Here is a 20,011-nt window from a genome sequence, read left to right on the forward strand (position 1 = left end):
GGCAAGCATCTCCCAGCACTGTGCTAATGACTCTCCATGTCTCCTTTTTTGACCTTAGGATCTAGCTATGGCTGCCACGTTGGCCAGCTGTTCTTTATGATGCTCTGTATCTCTTTTTACAGAGATTCTCTTTACTTTAGATTCACCAGCATCCCACCTTCTGTATTGAAGGCTGGTTGTATGTTTACCGCTGGATCCCTGAGCAGATGGAAGATGCTGTACTGCATGGCCCATTGTCTTAGTTTCCCTGACAACCTTGTATACATCTCAGAGCCTGTGTGTGTGCTTTCCATGACAACCACTTCTTTTATTTTCCTCTTGTCTCTGTACATTTTGCTCTTTGTATTTGCCATTTTATAAACATTCCAAGTCATGATACCTTGTAGGTTGGGCAAACAGATAAGTTTTCTTCTTGGCTGCGTGGTTTTCTTATTTCCTCATACAGTCTTTGTGTCTAAGACTTAGGAGTCTAGTTCACTGGACAATGATTTTATAGTCAGGCTTTATTTTATTCTGAACACAAATAACTGTGTACTATTTATAGGGAGGGACCATGTTCCTCCTACACTTGGGTTTGGCACACAGAAAGACTCCTATTTAATATTTGTCTGCTGCATAACTTGGGAGCACAAGTCGAGACCTGCATGATTGTGCGGCTTGGGAAATTGAAGTAGAACTCCTTTTAATGAATTGGATTTATGTGAATGAAAAGCCATTGGTCTTCAAAAACTTACTATGCCGAATACATTCCTATGGTGGCTTCCCTTGGGAGTTGTAAAGCATTACTAAGTCCAGTTCCTGAATGTACTTGTGTTTTAAAAGGTTTTAAGAATATCATTTGCTTCTAGATTTTTAACCTTGTCCAGTGTTAGTTTTAACCCTTTGCTAAGTGGTTAAACCATTTCCTGGCTTAGTAGTTAGCACTTTGAGTGAAAAAGAACTTGTGAAACTCGAGGGCTTTAGTCACTTTTGTCCTTTGAATACATTCTTCTTAGCTGATCACAGTTCTTCAGAGCAGATTGGGAAAACTGTGCTCTAGAAGGCAGGCAGATCTTAGGGATGTATTTTAATAAACACTCACTGACTTCAAGAGGCGGAACCCTAACTCTGGTTTTGTGTTAGAGTCGCTAGGAAATGTGGCAGCTCACACTTTTCTTCAGATGTCCTGATTTAATTGTGGTGGGGAGAGCCTTGAGTGTTCACCTGTTTTTAGAAATCTTGTTCTCGAGCACATGAAGCTCATGAAGAAGGAAGACCAAAGTGTGGGTGCTTTGGCCCTTCTTAGAACAAGTAACAAAATACTCATGGGAGCAAATATGGAGACAAAGCGTGGGACAGAGACTGAAGGAGAGGCCGTCCAGAGACTGCTCCACCTGGGTATCCATCCCATGTGCAGTCACCAAAGGTAGACACTGATGTGGATGTCAGGAAGTGCATGCTGACAGGAGCCTGATATAGCTGTCTCCTTAGAGATTTTCCAGAGTCTGACATAATCAGAGGCAAATGCTCACAGCTAACTGTTGAACTGATCATGGGGTTCCCAATGGAGGAGTGAGAGAGAAGGAGCTGAAGGAGCTGAAAGGGTTTACAGCCCCATGGGGAAAGCAACAATACCAACCAATCAGAGCTCCTAGGGTCTAAACCACCAGCCTGGGAGCACTTAGGGAGGGATCCATGGCTCCAGCTGCATATGTAAGGACATCTTCATAGAAGCAGGAGGAGGGGGGATGGGATAGGGGGCTCCTGGGTGGGGGAGTAAGGGGATAACATCTGAAATGTAAATAAAATATCCAATAAAAAAATAAAAATAAAAAATAGAAATCCTGTTCTCTAGATGTGTGTGTGTGTGTGTGTGTGTGTGTGTGTGTGTGTGTGTGTATGGTGTTGAGTGTTGTAACTAATTTTTGAAATTGATTGATTGATTTAGAGCACCTGGATGTGCTACAGTGGGTGTGTGGAGGTCAGAGGAACTTACAAGAGTTGGTTCTCTTCTTTCACCATGGAGATTCTGAGGACACAACTCAGGACACCAGGCTTTATCCACCAGGCCTTCTCACTGACCTTGTAATTCATTTTTAGTGTTATAATACTATTATATAACTCTTTTCCTTTTTTTTTCTGTGACAGAACAGCATCACCATAGCAACTTCGAAAAGAAAAGAGTTTAATGGGGCTTACAGTTACAGAAGGTTAGAGTCCATGATCGCAAGACAGCAGCACAGAGGCAGGGACAGCCGAGAGCTCACATCTCAATTCAGGAGTAGGGAGAGCTAACTCAAAATGGCATGAGTCATTTGAACGTCTGCCCCCAGTGACATACTTCCTCCAGGAAGGCCACACCTACCGCTAATTCTCCCCAAACAGCCATCCCATGAGTTTATCATAGGATGTAAGACACAAGTTTCTTTATTAGATAATGTAAGGCGTCCCAACGTGTTTAAAGGAATGCAGTGACAATGAGGTCCACAGTCTTGCTTAACTGATTGTGTTTTAAGTACTTTCATTAGCATATACTAATTATGCGAAGCAATTCGGCTTCATTTACTGTGATGTTACTTACACTGTACTTTACACACATGTACACTGTACTCGGAAGAATCTGGTTCAGCTTGCCCATGTCCTGAAATTTTCAGTAAGGCTGAATTAAAAATAATGGACTATATTATTTGGTGGACACTGGCATAATATTTAGGATGTGACATGGTAACTACTTACAATATTTACCAAGATTTAGATACAATGAGAGACAGAGAGTGAGAGACAGAGGGAGCACAGAAAGCTGAAACTGAAGTCTGTTGAGGAGGAAAGGAGCCGAAGCTTGGGTGGGTATTGACAGAGTCAGATGGGAAAGGATAGAGTCAGATGGGAGAGGTTAGCACTGTTAAGGAGAAGCCCTGGACTTTGCCTTGGGACAATAGGGAAGATGTCTTGAGGAGAATAGGGAAGAAAATCCAGGATTGCCTTTAAAAAAAAATTATTGGACATTTTATTTACATTTCAGATGTTATCCCCTTACCCCATTTCCCCTCCACCCAGGAGCCCCCTATCCCATCCCCCTTCTCCTGCTTCTATGAGGATGTGCCCCCACCCACCCACTCCCACCTCCCCACCCTCGAATTCCCCCACACTGGGGCATCCAGCCTTCATGGGACCAAGGATCTCCTCTCCCACCTATGCCTAACAGGGCCATCCTCCCTTACATATGCAACTGGAGCCATGGATCCCTCCCTAAGTGCTCCCAGGCTGGTGGTTTAGACCCTGGGAGCTCTGATTGGTTGATATTGTTGCTTTCCCCATGGGGCTGTAAACCCTTTCAGCTCCTTCAGCTCCTTCTCTCTCACTCCTCCATTGGGAACCCCATGATCAGTTCAACGGTTAGCTGTGAGCATCTGTCTCTGTATATGTCAGACTCTGGAAAATCTCTAAGGAGACAGCTATATCAGGCTCCTGTCAGCATGCACCTCCTGGCATCCACATCAGTGTCTACCTTTGGTGACTGCACATGGGATGGATACCCAGGTGGAGCAGTCTCCGGACGGCCTCTCCTTCAGTCTCTGTCCCACACTTTGTCTCCTATGAGGGGTCCGTATTTGCTCCCATGAGTATTTTGTTACTTGTTCTAAGAAAGACCAAAGCACCCATTCCTTCTTAATGAGCTTCATGTGGTCTGTGAGTTGAATCTTGGGTATTGCGAGCTTCTGGGCTAATATCCAATTATCAGTGAATACATACCACGTGTGTTCTTTTGTGATTGGGTTACCTCACTCAGGATGCTATTTTCTAGTTCCATCCATTTACCTAAGAATTTTTTTAATTCATTGTTTTTAATAGCCGAATAATACTTCATTTTGTAAATGTACCACATTTTTTTTCCATTCCTCTGTTGAAGGACATCTGGGTTCTTTCTAGCTTCTGGCTATTATAAATAAGGCTGCAGTGAACACAGTGGAGCATAAGTCTTTGTTATATGTTGGCACACCTTCTGGGTATATGATCAGGAGTGGTATAGCTGGGTCCTCAGTTAATGCTATGTCCAATTTTCTGAGGAATTGCCAGACTGATTTCCAGAGTGGTTGTACCATCTTGCAACACCACCAACAATGGGGGAGTGTTCCTCTTTCTCCACATCCTTGCCAGCATCTGCTATCACCTGAGTTTTTGATCTTGGCCATTCTGACTGATGTGAGGTGGAATCTCAGGGTTGTTTTGATTTGTATTTCCCTGATGACTAAGGATACGGAACATTTCTTTAGGTGCTTCTCGGCCATTCGAGTATCCTCAGTTGAGGATTCTTTGTTAAGCTCTATACCCCATTTTTTAATAAGGTTATTTGGTTGTCTGGAGTCTAATTTCTTGAGTTCTTTGTATATATTGGATGTTAGCCCTCTATCGGATGTGGGATTGGTAAAGATCTTTTCCCAAAACTATTCTCAACAATAAAAGAACTGCCGGAGGAATCACCATCCCTGGCCTAAAACTGTACTACAGAGCAATAGTGATAAAAACTGCATGGTATTGGTACAGAGACAGGCAGGAAGATCAATGGAGTAGAATTGAAGACCCAGAAATGAACCGACACACCTATGGTCACTCGATCTTTGACAAAGGAGCTAAAACTGTCCAGCATTTTCAACAAATGGTACTGGTTCAACTGGAGGACAACATGTAGAAGAATGCAAATTGATCCATTCTTATCTCCTTGTACAAAGCTCAAGTCCAAGTGGATAAAGGACCTCCACATAAAACCAGATACACTGAAACTAATAGAAGAGAAGGTGGGGAAGAACCTCGAATACTTGGGTGTTCCTGAACAGAACACCAAAGGCCTATGCTCTAAGATCAAGAATTGACAAATGGGACCTCGTAAAATTGCAAAGTTTCTGTAAGGCAAAGGACACTGTCAATAGGACAAAACAGAAACCAACAGGATTGCCATTTAATACACAGATAGATCAGCCACAAAGAAGCTAAGGTGAACTTACAACAGTTAATTTCAGTTGTCAACTCAAGTGGATTAAGAAACACCTGAGAACTAGTAGTGAGGCATGTCTTTGGGTACATCTGAATTAGTACATCTGAAGAGTACTAATTAAGGAGACAAGATCTGCCCTGAACACAGGGGTCATCATTCTGATGGGTGGGGGTGGGTGGGTGGAGGAGAAAGCCATCTGAACACCAACAGTTGCCTCTTTCTGCTTCCTGATTGTGAACACAATGCACCCAGCCACTCCACGTGCCTGTCACCACACCTTCCCTGTCAAGAAGGACTATATCTTCTCAACCTTGTGCCAAAGTCAGTCTTCCCTTCTGTGGGTGGCTGCTTGTCACGGTGATGAGCCTGGAGGAGTCGGGTCCTTTTTGCAAAGAACCCAATGCTCCACAGAGTGAGGCCTTTGTGTAGCTTTGTTCACTGTTCCCGGCAGATGGGCCCTCACCGCTCTGACGCAGGAGTGGTTTATTGAAAGTCACAGGCTGTTCAGTTCCTCTCTGTGTCTGGGTGGTTGTGTTCCCAGGGTGGCAGAAGTCATACCTTTTCATGTGCCCCATCACAGCAATTATTAGTGATTCTGTCTGAGCCGTGTTACTTCAGATACCACCTAGTACTAAGCAAACACTGAGAGAGACATTTATTTGGTTCTTTATTTTTTTTCTTTTGTTCATTTTAATTAAACAGCCTTACCTCTGCCAGACTGTATAACCCCTTTCCACAACCTGTTTTCTTGGCTGCTGTTAAGAAATCTGAACCTTCTAGCAAGCAGAATTATTTATATATGTCACGTTGTTTCCTCTCTCAAGCTGTTTGCCTTCTCCATAGTGAACTTTATACTGCGAGAAAGTGCTATCCCTTTAACACTCGGGAAATTTTATTATGTGCTTTCTTTAACCATCAGAAGAGTCTTCCTTCCCTGCATTCTCTTCTTTCTCTTCCAGGAGTGGAGAAGTTCTGAGGCTAGGGGACAGGGAACACTGAGCATGATTCCTACTGTTGTTTCCCATTCCAGATGTGGGGATAGACTCCTCCCCTTCCCCACACATATAGAGAGGAGGTGCCTAGGACTAGTCCTATGGACTTGGGAGGAAGCAAGGCTCTTCTTACTCAGCTGAATATAGTCAACAGCACCCCAGTTTTAGAACAGTACAGCTGACAATAAGGAATACCACTTACACAACTGACACGGTACTTGCCTTTACCAATGGTACTATTTTCACACCATGGCTTTAGGTATTTGCTCTCTCAGTTGCGTTTTCCATAGAAGAAAATTGCAACCTGTACAAACATGGGACAATTTCCACCATGTTCAGACGGGGATCCGTGATGTAAAAATTCCACTCACTGTGGCTGCTGCATGTCTTGTGCTGATAGGCTGTCCTCCAGTGGCGTGTGTGCATGTGCATGTGCATGTGTGCGTGCGTGCACACGTGTACTCAGTGTGCAGGTGTGTGTTTGTTTTGTTACCTGATCCTTACAAGTCTCTTCCTGGTTATTATTTAAAATAGGAAAAATAAGTACAGATGTTGTCAGACTTGTCCTACTGGGAATATGTTCACAGTGAAAGCCATAATTTTTTTTAGTCAAAAAAGCTTCACGGTCATAACTTCAAGGGTAAAAGAAAGATCAATTCTTTCATGCTTAGTGTCCAGGAGGCAGTAGGCTGAGTTTCCAGCATGTGAAGAGGAAAAGCCAACACCTCTTGTGATTTTCATAAGGATGAGACAAAGCCTGTCAAACAAATGTGTGGGAATTATGTACAGCCAGGCTCCAGGTCTGTTTTTAGATGGTTTGGTATTTGGGCTGTTATTTCACTGTGGAGGGAGATCTGTGCTATGTCACATGACAAATGACAGAGCAACTATGCAGGGGACTTGGTGGTGCTTTATTGTGCCAAGGACCCAGGTATGGGTCCTTATCTACTTGAAGTGTAAAGCCCCATGGTCACTGATGCAGAGAGAACAAGATAGACCTGTGAAAATGCAAACTGAGGACTTTTATTTTGTATTCATGCACAGAAGAATATTGCTCTGTTGTGTTGGGTTCAATGTTCTCTGAGAAGACAGAGCTGTGCTTATTGCTGTCATAGTAAGCCAGGTAGCCCTGCTACAAACCTTTAGTGGCTTCAGGGGCTGTGGGTGGTAAGACAGAAATTGTCTGAGAAACTGATGCTTGGTTTAATGAAGAGCGTTTGCCGAGGGTGTAGAGTTAGTGATGGTGGGGTGGATGGCAGGGTTGGTGGGGGCTTCCTTAGGAGTTGGCAAGGCTCATGATAGTTTAAAATGGTATTTAGGGCTTCTCTGTACTGTCTGCTGGTGGTTCCTGCTGAAGGGTTGATGAGTCTCTCGGAAAATTTCCACAGTAAACAATCACTGGTCTGCTGGGGCAGGAGTCTCTGGCAATAGTGAGGTTATGTTAATGAAGACAGGGAAACAATAAGATCATGGTTTTGTGGACAGTGAGCTGTGTGGGAAGCTGGCATTTTTGTCCTTAATGTCCCAGTTGTATGTGGGAGGACACCGTTTCTGTGGTGAGAGTCCATGTAGGAGCTGTACAAGACAGAACTGAGAGCAGTGAGTATTCCACAGAGCAGCACAGTCAAAGACAAAATGCCAATTCCGAAGGGATTCGCCATTTGTGTGTAATATCGGCTCACCTGCAAATGCTTAGCAAGTGTGCCGGGGACTGTGATGTTCAAGGAATCCCACAGGACAGAAGGAAAGATCCCTAACCTGCTAGGCCTTTCATTCCATTGTCCATAGTCAGTATCATTACTTATGAGACCCCTACTGTGTGCTACTTATCACAACAGATCTGTAGTGACCAGCTTTTAATGTTCAGACTATTAGAAAAGATGTCTTTAAAATGTGATCAGGCATATGGATTTCTTGAACCTGACATGTATGTATGTATGTATGTATGTATGTATGTATGTACGTATGTGTATGTATTTAGTCTGCACCTTGTGGTGTTGCCCAGGTCAGTCTCAAACTCCTGGGCACAGTGATTCTCCAGCCTCTCATCCTGAGTGCTGGGATTCCAGGCATGGGCCATCACAGCCAGCTTGGATCTAGCTATTTAATGTAAAAATGTTTGTATAGTTTACACATTTACAATATTGTCTATCATCAATCACCTATGTCCTAGGTACTCGGCTATTACAGTAGGGAAACAGGTGTATAAATACTTTACAAATTACATATGAAGTCAACATACATACACAATTGAAACTTCAATAGCTAATCACATTTAAATTCTGCACATACTTAATGGATTTTTACATTACCAGCTACTGTTAAGAAGGAAAATCATTAAGGGCCTGTCAGCCTATACAGCAAGAGTCAGGAATTGATCATAACACACGGCACTAAATATTTCAGAGGAAGTCATCATGAGGCTGCTAAGGCTCGCTGGTCAGGGGCATCTGCGAAGGCCTGTGCTGCACTGCAGCGTAGCACCAGGGTGCCATTGGCAGTGTGATGTCTCCAGGGACCTAAATGCTGGGCAAAATTGACATTATAAGGCTGGGGACTGACCATAGTCACAAGTGCTCTGGGCTTAAGAAACTGCCTCTGTTACAGCCTCTCATGAGGGATGAATGGTGCCCTTAGCTTTGATAGCCTGCCATGTCTGCACGGTGGGTCTTCTTCATTGGTGCCTTAGAAGTTGGCAAGTGTATTTCCAAAGGATGATCTTTCCTGAGAGCCTGTGTGCTCAGGCAATGTTCCTGCATCCTTAGTGACAGAGAGCAGCAAGGTACAGCATAGTGGACAGAAGAGCCTGTACTAGTCATGGTGCCCTAGCTCTCGTGTTCCCTGGCTCCGTGTCCTCCCAGGACCCCTCTCCATTCGTAGAGCGTGAGGTCAAGATGTGTTGCTTCAGGTTCCTTCCAGCTCTGAGCTTCTTTTATACCCAGCACATCATCTCTTTAGGAAAAATGTACAAAAAAAAACCTTAATAACTGGAGGAACTAATATCGCCCTTTTCCTTTTCTTCAGTGTCTCTACGCAGAGAGTCTCTCCTGCACCTGGCTGTGAGATGGGCCCTGCCTAAGCTATTCCACTTCCTCTTGTGTCTCCCTGGAGGAGTCAAGGCCTTGGAGCTACCTAATGAAGAGGCCACCACACCATTAGACTTAGCTTTGCATAATGGACACTCCACACTGGTGGAAGACATCACAAGGTGAGTTCACCTGCTTGATATTGTCTCTCTTAGCCCGTGTCTAGATAAAGCCTGCCAAGCATTACAGGGAAATGGAGATTACGAAAGCATCTGCTGATGTTATCTTTTTTTTTTTTTTTTTTTACAGCTAGCTTTCTTGTAAACAGTACATATATATGTATAGCTAGAGCATAAGCAAATTCCTTTGTTGGGAGTTCTTTGTGACACAGAGATGGGAGACAATGAAAAAAAGGATTGGCCAAACAGTGACCTACACTGCCTTTTGGGTTTTATCTTCAACACTATTTCCTAAGCAAAAGTTCTGAGTTACGTCCTTTTATAATTATGATTAATTTTAGTAACAATCACAATTTATAATTACACAAATATGACCATTTACTTTTATGTCTGTCTTCTAAATCATTTGAGAGATGGGACTGCTTCTGCTTTCCTTACTGGACTACTTCTAGTCCAATGTCAAGGTCATAATTTTCACTGTCAGAATAATAGGCAAACCCTATGGGTTGGTCCCTAGGGTTTAGTGAAGTAACATAAAGGAGGTAATCTGTTAACTATGAAGTTGTCTGTGCGGGTTATGTTCTCAACACTCCTAGTGATTCACCAGTGGATTTTGTGCTCAGATGAACTGTTATTGTAAATTTTTCTGAAAGGAGTCATATATAGTGATTGCCTTGCTATCACATGGTACAATACAAATTATAAATAAAATAGAATCATTGGAAATTATAGCATAAAGTTTAAATATTGTTAGAATATTATTATGTGGTGTGTCTTAGTGGGATGACTTTTCTTGTTTGGCTCATATAACTCAATGTAATTAATCTGATGCAATTAATTAATGGTAATTTGATGCCATTAGGCAGAAAGCGTAAGTAGCCATTAGGCAGAAACCAGAACTTTCTCTTTCTCCTCCCCTGCCTTATTTGATCAAATAGTCATTAACCAAGGGACAAATCTCTCCAGAGGGAATTGTTCTTTCCTTTGCATATGAACACAACCCTGTTTGCTTGGCTACAAAGAATGAGGCAAGAACATGTCCTCTGGCTGAATGACAGCATCTGGTGCAGTGTTATCCCCTGGAGAGGGACTCCTTCATCTGCTGGTTGTTTTGTACCACCTTCCAGTTCCAACCCTAGAAGATACTGCATGTTTTAAAATGTACATGTTTAATAGGTCCATTCACAGACTTGATTCTGATTATAGGATATAGGATCATATATAGAGTGTCTGTGTTCTGAATTAGCCACAGCTATACCGCTGCCAGGCTCACGGTCTATTCACTTCAGTGGCTTGTTGTCATGAGGACTTGTTTTCTAGAAGATTCTGTAATTAGTGTAAAGACCTTGTCTTTGATACAACTGTTATCTATGGATCTCTTTTTGTCACTCCACATGATGGAGATAGGTCAGCTCAGAGACTCCTTGATTTTAAATGGAGTCTGTGGACCTATTTTAGGTCAAAAATATCCCAAATTGCACTTACTATAAACACACCCCAGTGTATTTGCTATGCCTAGCCTCCTATACATCGCTGGGCAGCGTGGTCCACTGTGAGAGATCGGATTGTAGCCTCAGGGCTGTGTAGCTGACTGCCAGATGATGCTTTCTGCCACTGCCCAGCAGCTGGAGAGAGTAATATGCCATGTATGCGTATCTCTCCAGCCTGGGCGTAATCAAGATTCAAAACCTGAAAGTAACACTTCTAATAAATTCATGTATCTTCTAGAGCATTGTAGTAGCAGCGACAAATTAGAAACCAAGCCACTATGAGTTACAGGCTCGTTAATGTATTTCTATAAAGCAAATATTCATAGCGAAATAAGATCAAGAGGAAATGGTAGAGCCGGTTCTCTGAAGCGAGGGATCTTCAGACAGTCTGTTGGGATGTGACCACGAGAGGAACATGAGTGCTTTCACCCGAGGCATCCTTACTGTTATTGTATGATCTTTTAAGCTGTGTTTATTTACTGCCGTAATCCCAGCCATCGAGAAGGCGTATAGCTAACACAGACGAGAAAATAAGCTGATATTCAAATAATCTGGGTACATTGTTTCATTGTTAATGACCTATATGACCTAATCAAATTTATGGACATGATTTAGCACAGTGGTGCCAGTATGTTATAACAGTTGTTTATTACATCCAAGCCTCACCACACTCCCTGGAGATTCTATCTGTTTTCCATTATAATCACCTAACAGACTATTGGTTGCCAGCTAATTTGTTCTCCATGAGCTCAGTTAAAGGGAGAGACATCTTTTCTGATTAAAGAGAGAGTGAAATAGTGAGGTAAATTTCTATTCTAAAAAATCAGGATGGTTTTGCTATTTTATGGGGACCCTTGAAACATACATTCTTTTTTAAAACACCACTAAATGGAAAAACAAAGATGACTTGACCCAGATCAGTTTCCACGAGCTTGTACAATTGAGTGTGTAAGTGACTTTTAAGGATTGTTTTCTATTTGGATGTGTAATATCGGGGCAGGATGAGGGATGGGTTCTGCGAAGCTCTGTGGATTTTGACCTGTGATGTTTCAGTTTTCAGGGTAACCATTCCCCAGGCTTCGCCCGACTGCGTCTTAACGAAGATGCCACTCTGCAGTACGTCCATTCATCAGAAACATTAACTCTGACCGTTAACCACACAGCTGAGCATCTGTTGGAAGCTGATATCAAACTCTTCCGGAAATATTTCTGGGACAGGGCCTTTCTTGTCAAGGTTTGTATCATTATTCCAGTACTCAACGGCACCCATTCCTTTAGTACCCGAGGCGTCTGTGCATTGATTTGTAACGATGCTTGGTAGCTAACACTTCCTTTTCCTAATGAAAGCTTGAGGACTCGGAGTTAGAGCCTGGTTAGATCAGTGGAATGAAGACCAACATAGATTTAGGCAAAAAGAACCAGTAGTCTACATGCAGAGCCAGTAGTCCATACTCAGAACCAACGGTCATACTCAGAACCAGTGGTCCATAGATTTTTACTTCTCTAGTGTTTATTTTGTTAGTTTTACTTTCTGAGACAAGGTCTCACTGTGCAGCCCAGGATAACCTTGAACTTGCAATCTTTACATCCTACTTGAACTGCAAGCATATGCCTCTATGCCAGGTTCTCACAAGTGAACTCCAATATTCTAATATTGCAATTTTTTGTACTTATTGATGATATTCTAATTCTTACCCAAAACAGTCAATAGCATCTATTGCTGGGCTTTCTTATGACTTAGGTGATTTAAACTTCTGTCCTGTTTGAAAAGGACAGATGAGAATGTAATCTTTCCATAAAGGGGCTTACTTCTCTCTGCCATGGGCATGGCACAAGATCGGGAGGCTATTACAGCATGCCCATCTCAGGATGAAAACGCTTCATCACTCTTAGTTGCTCCTAAACTCCTAACAAATACAAAGAATATTTACTTCTTTTGTTTGTTTGTATTAAGCAAACTTGTTTTGAATGAAACTGGTTCAGTCTAGTGCCCTGCTCAGTGGCCCTCGGACTCGCTGTCTAGACCCTGTGTCCTCCTGTGTGTCAAGCATCTGCTTAGTAAGACACAGTTTTCCTCTGCTGTACAGCTTATCAAACAGATTCAAACATCAACCCAGAGAAAGAGACCACAGTTTATCATAGCCTTTGGCTTCTATGTTTATGTTATGTAATCAAACTACAAATACAATTAAAATATTTATATGTCAAGTAGATATTATCAGTATATCCCATGTGGAATTTTATTTAATTGAAATGAAACATACTCTTCAGAGTCTGATCTGACTCTCATTGAGTTGTAGGAAATTTTGTGTGAAATTTCCTGACATGTAGTATTGTATTCAGTATATACAAGTGAGGGCTTGGCTTCAATTTACCTTCATTTCTCATTTCATTTTAGTTGTTAAGTGAATGATACTAAAACCTCCATCCATTCATGTGGCTCCTCATAGAAGTACTAAGTGGTGATGAGTCCCCACCAGGCAGATGCTGGGCACATATTCTCAAGAGGAGTCTGTCCTCAGAAACCCCAGAGATAGAGCCTGGCAACGTGTATGGCCCTGGGAGAGCTGTGCAGAGGACAGCATGGCACACGGTGACTAAACTAAGAAGAATAGGACAAGCTCTGTGTGCAGCAATCACACTGTGCATCTGCATCCTTACAGAATCCTTCAACCGGATTTGTTGATATTGCACACATTTAAGATACTGACTTTGGGGAAGGCACACAATGAATGAAATGAAATGCTATTATTATACATTACAGGGGGCTCTACAGTAATCATAGCAAGAGAGCTGAATAACCACTTTCTCAAGTTTTCATTTTGTGAAAAAAAAATAGAACCAGTTAAGAGCTAGGTGTGGTGGCTTACTCCTGTAATCCTATTGCTTGGGAAGCTAAGGCAGGAGGATTGCCATGAATTTGAGGTCATCCTGTGTCTTAATAAATAAACAAAAATAATCAATTACAATGAAATGACCTTTTGGTCCAAATGCCCTCACTTTCTCTATCCTTCTTGCTTTGAGGGATGGGCTGGGTGGTAAATGGGGGATCAGCATCCCTTTTGTCATCCAAAGGCATTCACTCCAACTGACATGACAAATAATTCTATACGTTCATGCGTGATTATATGTTATTGGAAGTATAAGCAAAAGGCAGATCAGTTTTTTTAAAAAATTATTATTTTTACTTTCTGTGTATGCATGTTTTGCCTGTGTGTATGTATATATACACTATATATGTGCCTGGTACCCACGGAATCAGAAGCCAGTATTAGATTTTGTGGAGCTAGACTTAAGGGTGGTTGTGAGTTGCCATGTGGTTTCTGGGAACTAAACTCTAGTTATCCGCAGTAGCAGCAAGTGCTCTTAACCACTGAGTTGTATCTTTAGCCCCAGGAAACGATTCTTATTTGGAATGTCTGTACCACACTTAGACAACTGTGGACAATAAGTATTAATTACATATGGAATATGCATACAGTATATTCATGCTAAACCAGGAGTGGTGACTTATAATTCTGTAATTCTAGTACCCCAGGTCCTAAGACAGGAAGATTACATGTTTTAGGTCAGCATGGGCTACATCCTCAGATCCTGTTTCAAATCACAAGAAGGAAAGAGAGAGAGGAGGAGGGAAGAAGAAAAAGAACTCGAGCTTTATTGGATCTGGACTGAAGTCTGTTTTTTTATGACCATGGTCTGAGCAGCTGCTCTGTGTACATGGAAACATAGCCATATTTTGTCCCCTCAAGGAGACATGTTCATTCTAGGTGGTTTGGGCATGTCTCAGTCACCTACAGCTCTCTCCAGAGGTTAATCATGAGACCTTGTCAAGTCCTGAGCTTGTTGCTCAGCACCTTCCGAAGCCACACTTGGTCAGAGCTGTTACTGTTTCGTGTTTTCACTCTGTTGTAGAGTTGATGGTGACAACACCATGACAATGTGCAGTAAAGACTTGTTTTAGTTACTGTTCTATTGCTGTAAAGAGACACCATGACCAAGGCAATTTATAAAAGAAAGCAGCTAACTGGGGGCTTGCTTATAGTTTCAGAGAGTGAGTCCATGACTATTATGGTGGGGAGCATAGCTCTGGAACAGTAGCTAAGAGCTTACATCTGATCCACAGGCATGAGACAGAGAGATAGAGAGAGGGAAAGAGAGGGGGAGGGGGAGGGAGAGGGGGAGGTGGGGGGGGGGAGGAGGGGGCCGGGGCGCGGGAGAGGGAGAGGGAGAGGGAGAGGGAGAGGAAGGAGACTCACACATGCCCCCAACACTGAAAAGAACATCTATTAGTTGGTGAATTATAAACATGACCACCCCGAGCAGCCTGAAGGAGGGAGTCACCTTTTGAGTCCTACTGTAAGAAGAGGTTCCTTTCATCAGTCAGGAGTCTCTTGCAGACAATCTGATTAAGACGATTCTTCAACTAAGATACCCTCTTCCCAGGTGACTCTAGGCTGTATCAAGTTGATAATAAAATTTAACTGAGCCACACTTCCTTAGGAGTACCCATTGTAGACTTGGTCTAGACCTTTCCTAATATGTGGGTTCCAGAAGAGGGAAAAAGACTTCTTATATGGGGACACTGACAGGGGTAGCCCATGGTGGATGCCTAGACACGTAGTGCCCACTGCCGTTTGTTGTGTTGTATGTTGGGTACTCATTCTGACCTTAGGATGCTCTGAGATAGTCAGTAAGTGAGGCATCCCATTTACCAGCCTAATAGTATGCCTGGAAGGACTCGGCAGCTATGTTAGTTGTGTGATTTTCCACCCAAGGAGGCTGGAGGTTTCTTGTAGAACCTGTGCTGGTACCATTTTTGGCCACTTAGCAGTTCAGCACATTAACATATAATTCTATATTTCTTCATATTTTCCACGGGCTGAGGGACTCTCGAAAGGAAACCATTATGGTCACAAGAGGGAAGCTTTTTCCTGTGGCCTTGAGATGGCTCAGCAACTTGGATCCAGCCAGGGATAGCCTGTGCTAGCCTGCTTACATTTTGACCTGTGGTCACTCTGGATATGCCCCGACTGTGCTCCTGCCTCCTCATCTGTCCTCTCCTGTCACATGTGTATGATGTGGGATATAGAATCCCCCAGTATGACAGGTGCACACACACTCAGTTCTCCCTTTTTGTCTCAAGATCCTGTCTGTGTTGGTTCAGACATGGCGTTTCTGAGAAACTTGTGGTTATAAACTGCAGAAAAAGCAAAGGTTTGTGGCAGGGGTTTTGCCCCTGGCCATCTCCTTTTGTCCTCCTGAGACACTGTCTGTGAGTTCCTCTATCAGGGCTTACCCCCTCCCCCCACATGCCTCCTTGTCAGGGTTAGGGCTAGTAACCAGTTCTAAGCTCTGAGATGGTTTTATCTTTCTTTTACATACCTGGAGCCCAAAATGGTTTTCAACTATTTCCCCCCACTTTGTCTTGTAGGCTCTTGAGCAAGAAGCCAAGACAGAGAGAGCAACCATGCCTTCTGGAGCTGCAGAAACTGAAGAAGGTATGTCTGTTTCTACCCCATGTAGGGAACCCAGAAAATGCAGGGTTAGTAACCAGTCTGTCAGTGTGTGCAGCAAAGAGCATAGCAGGAAATAAGGAGTGTAGAGGTAAGATCTGGGGTTGTAGGTTCTATGCACAGTGCCTGATTTTGTTTGCTTTTTATTCAGCCAGCATTTACGTGGTTCCATTGGTGGCCCTGGACCAGGTGCTTGTGGTCCAGATCTTCAGAGCTGTCTCAGCACAGCCTTTTCTGGTGTCTCCCAAACGCCCCTGGTTTCCTCCTTCCACAGTTAGCTTTGTTCACGCTTTGAGACAAGCCTCTGCTCAGTCAAGCTTTGTATAACTCCTACCCTGGGCTTGGATCTTCAGGAGAATGCTTCTAAAGGCATAAAAGTGTCTTTGTTGTCACAAGGAGTGGACAGTATTGCTGTCATTTAGAGATGAGGTGTGATGATGCATCAGGGGTGTTTACCAGGGTTCAGAATGGTAAATGAAAACCTTGGTCCTACAGAACTTATACCAAGGTTGAATGCCGTTCTGCTAATGGTGGGGGTTCTACTGTGAGATGATTTTATAATACAGTGTTATTATTCTACTCCACATAAGGCACAAGGAATCAGTCAGCCACACTTTCCCAGAACACTCAGCTTGCCAGCAGGAGTACCATTTGCTCCTAATTCTATTCAGCATGGCTGAGCATTTTTTTTGGGGGGGGGGGAGCGTGTTATAAAAGCTTCATTGTAGTTCACACATTTTCCCTATACAAATTATTCCCATAGTAAGTCAAACACTAAGCATGTTTTTATCGTAGGAAGCATTCTTACTTGGCTTTTTGCATATTATTGTGCTTCTTGTGTGAAATAGAATCTTAACTTCCCTCTAAATCCAGGCACCACACAAATCTAATCATCATCTGCACAGAGAGCCATCAGGTTCTTTGTTTTTGTGTTTATTGGGGATGCAGAGTGAGGAGGCCAGTCCTTCTTGGCCGAGGCCTTCCTCATGGCTGCTAGCACACAGCTCAGCTCCTACCTCTTCTCCTTGGTGTGGATGTGCGTGCCCACCCTCTTCTAGATGAACTTGAGCACGCTTGTCCTTGCTCACCTCCACAGCGCAGTGTTCACAAAGCAGGAAAAGCCATGCACCTCCGAGATCAAGTCCCACTGGGAACTGATATGCTTGGTGAGGTGTTCACCTCAGCTTGCTAATGTTCTCCATCAGTACGTGGCCCTTGTTGAGGCGCATGGCCATGACGTCATGCAGGGCCATACCCGCTGCTTTCCAGCGGCACAGGGAAACACGGTCAATGTTAAAGTACACATGATCTTATTATCCTCAATTTCCTTTTGCTACGTATCCTAGCTAGGGTATTATATTGACATCTTTATTTTGAAATTATACGTAGATATAAATAAATATTCATGTGTCTGTGGCATTGAATTAATTATCTATTTCATTTGGGGATAATGATGGGACTTCATGAAGTATCAGAGAATGTGAAGGAATGCCAGTCTGATGAGGCTGAGATGCTGGAGTCAGGGACAGCCGTGGCCAGATCCTTGTTTCTCTGCCATGAGAGTGTTAACAGCTGGTTAGTACTTTGAGTCTGCATTTAATTAGCAGCACAGGGTAGCTGCATTCCAAGTATTTGACAGCTAGTGTAAAATTAGGTCCTTTGCCTCTGTGTTGGCTGAAAAGACGCCTTGGAGAAAGAGCATTTATGAGGAGGTGCTGGGGTCTATGTGTCATCCACGCATACTACATCTGCTCCTGGGTTAAGCCTGAGCAACCGAGTTTCCTGCCCCTGCTGCTTCTGGGGCTGGAGTCGGGAGTTCACAGCAGGAGTTGCCTCGGCTGGCTGTGTTCTGTGACTACTGCTGCTCTGCTTGCCCAAAGAGGTAGTCTAGGTAATGTTACATTTTTCTCTTTGAAGATCATATTAGGAACTTCTTTCTGGTCTTGTCAGGAGTGCTGCCTTTCCCTAAGCACTTGGCCTTTTTTTTTAACTGCTGTAACCATAGCTGATCAGGTTTCTTACTTGGCTGGTAGATGTACTTGAAGGAAAGATTCTGACCTGCCAGTTCTGAGTGCTCACTACACCTTTACATCACCTCTATTTCTTACGTCCTTTAAGAGTCAACCTCTGGGGCTGGAGAGATGGCTCAGCGGTTAAGAGCTCTGACTGCTCTTCCAGAGGTCCTGAGTTCAAATCCCAGCAACCACATGGTGGCTCACAACCATCTGTAATGAGATTGGATGCCCTATTCTGGTGTGTCTGAAGACAGCGTACTCATAAATAAAATAAATAAATTTAAAAAAAAAAAATTAAAAAAAAAAAAAGAGTCAACCTCTGAAGTTTTATAGGGATTATGTCATCTCGTGCATCCTTCTTCCCTTATTGTCCACCTTCAATAATTGAGAACAAAAATGAAGTCTAAATAAACACTAGAATTCGAAGTCCTGGAGCCGAGGAGACTGGCAGTTGTGGCTGGACTGGAAAACAAGCTCTTCTGCCGAGTAAGGCAAGTGTTCCATTTGCAAAAAAACAACATGCCTCAAGCATGTTGTAGCCTGTGGCAGAATCAAGGCAGCCTTCATGGAAGATGTGCCCCCAGAGGTGGGATCTAAAGGAGAGAAGGGAATTCCAGATAGTGGAGATGAATGGGATAGAATATAGGTCATTTTCCCATCTGCACACCCGTGTGTGGTAGTAGAAATACCAGGAACACAGGCCTGAGGGCAGCCAGATTGGCAGGGATTTTAGAAGAGCCAGGGGAGGGGGCTGTAACTTTTCCCAGAGAATTCTAGGAGCTGGCAAGTGGAAGCCAGGGGACTGACCAGAGGGCTTCGGAAGGACTACAACTTGGTGAGGGGTGAGGTGGGGATAGATGAATGTTGTCTAGGGCAGAGAGGGGCTAAAAGAATATTGTCTTGGGTGAGGTGGGAATCAATGAATGTTGTTGGGAAAGAGATGAGTGTGGTGGGAAGGAAAGACAGGCCTGGGGTGTGTTTCTGGGTGGGCTAGAAGGCAGGACTATGACACACAGTGTACTCCGTTTAAACAGGATGAGTTTGATGGACCTATGGGGCAACCAAGTGAACAGGACTTAAGGCACCAAACCCAAAGAGTTTGGCAAGAACTCCAAGTCTGCTAGATCTACATAACTAAAAGGCAAATTTTGTAGATTGAAGGAATGGTAGGAGCTGTTTGCACCTTCCAGCAGAGGGCAGTGTTTGACTAACGTGAAGGTACTTGGGTTTCTTCCTCTCCAATGCCTACCAAGACTCAGCTGGAAGAAAGGGCATCCAGAAGATAAAAGTGTGCTCTTTTAGTTTCTCTCAATGCTAAACTGGACATCTCTTTGTACATTAGAGATTAGGCAGGCTGTGCTGCTCTCCTCCTGCTGTGGTAATAATCAGGGTGGAAACTTAAACTGGTGTCTGAGGCTATCATACAGTAAAGAACTATAATAGCTTTAGCCTGGAATTAAATTTGCTGTCTTTGTGCATGTGATAAATGATTTTATTATTATTATTACTGTGAACCAGTTATGGTTTTATAATTTCATGAGTGTTATTGTGTCTGAAGAATAATTGGGAAGTTATTCTGAACAAATTAAATGGCCCTGTCTAGTCACTGTTCTATTGCTGTGAAGAGACACCATGACCAAGGCAACTCTTATAAAAGAAAGCATGTAGCTGGGAGCTTGCTTACAGCTTCAGAGGGTTAGTCCATTAAGGTGTGGAGCATGGTGGTACCCACAGTAGCTGAGAACTACATGCTGATTTGTGGGGGGTAGGGGAGAGAGAGAGAGAGAGAGAGAGAGAGAGAGAGAGAGAGAGAGAGAGAGA

The 20,011-nt window shown here is 43.3% G+C and overlaps 1 protein-coding gene across 1 annotated transcript in view; it reads left to right on the forward strand.

Moving 5' to 3' along the window:
- Positions 1-20,011, forward strand: part of Arhgef28 (Rho guanine nucleotide exchange factor 28) — a 174,600-nt gene that overhangs the window by 16,860 nt on the left and 137,729 nt on the right. Inside the window, exons 4-6 of the mRNA XM_028790206.1 lie at positions 8,989-9,172; positions 11,713-11,893; positions 16,094-16,160. Of these exons, the coding sequence (XP_028646039.1) occupies positions 8,989-9,172; positions 11,713-11,893; positions 16,094-16,160 (432 nt within the window). The remainder of the gene's footprint in view (positions 1-8,988; positions 9,173-11,712; positions 11,894-16,093; positions 16,161-20,011) is intronic.

The sequence above is a fragment of the Grammomys surdaster genome, unplaced genomic scaffold, assembly GCF_004785775.1.
Source record: "Grammomys surdaster isolate TR1022 unplaced genomic scaffold, NIH_TR_1.0 125876, whole genome shotgun sequence".
NCBI classification, from domain to species: domain Eukaryota; kingdom Metazoa; phylum Chordata; class Mammalia; order Rodentia; family Muridae; genus Grammomys; species Grammomys surdaster.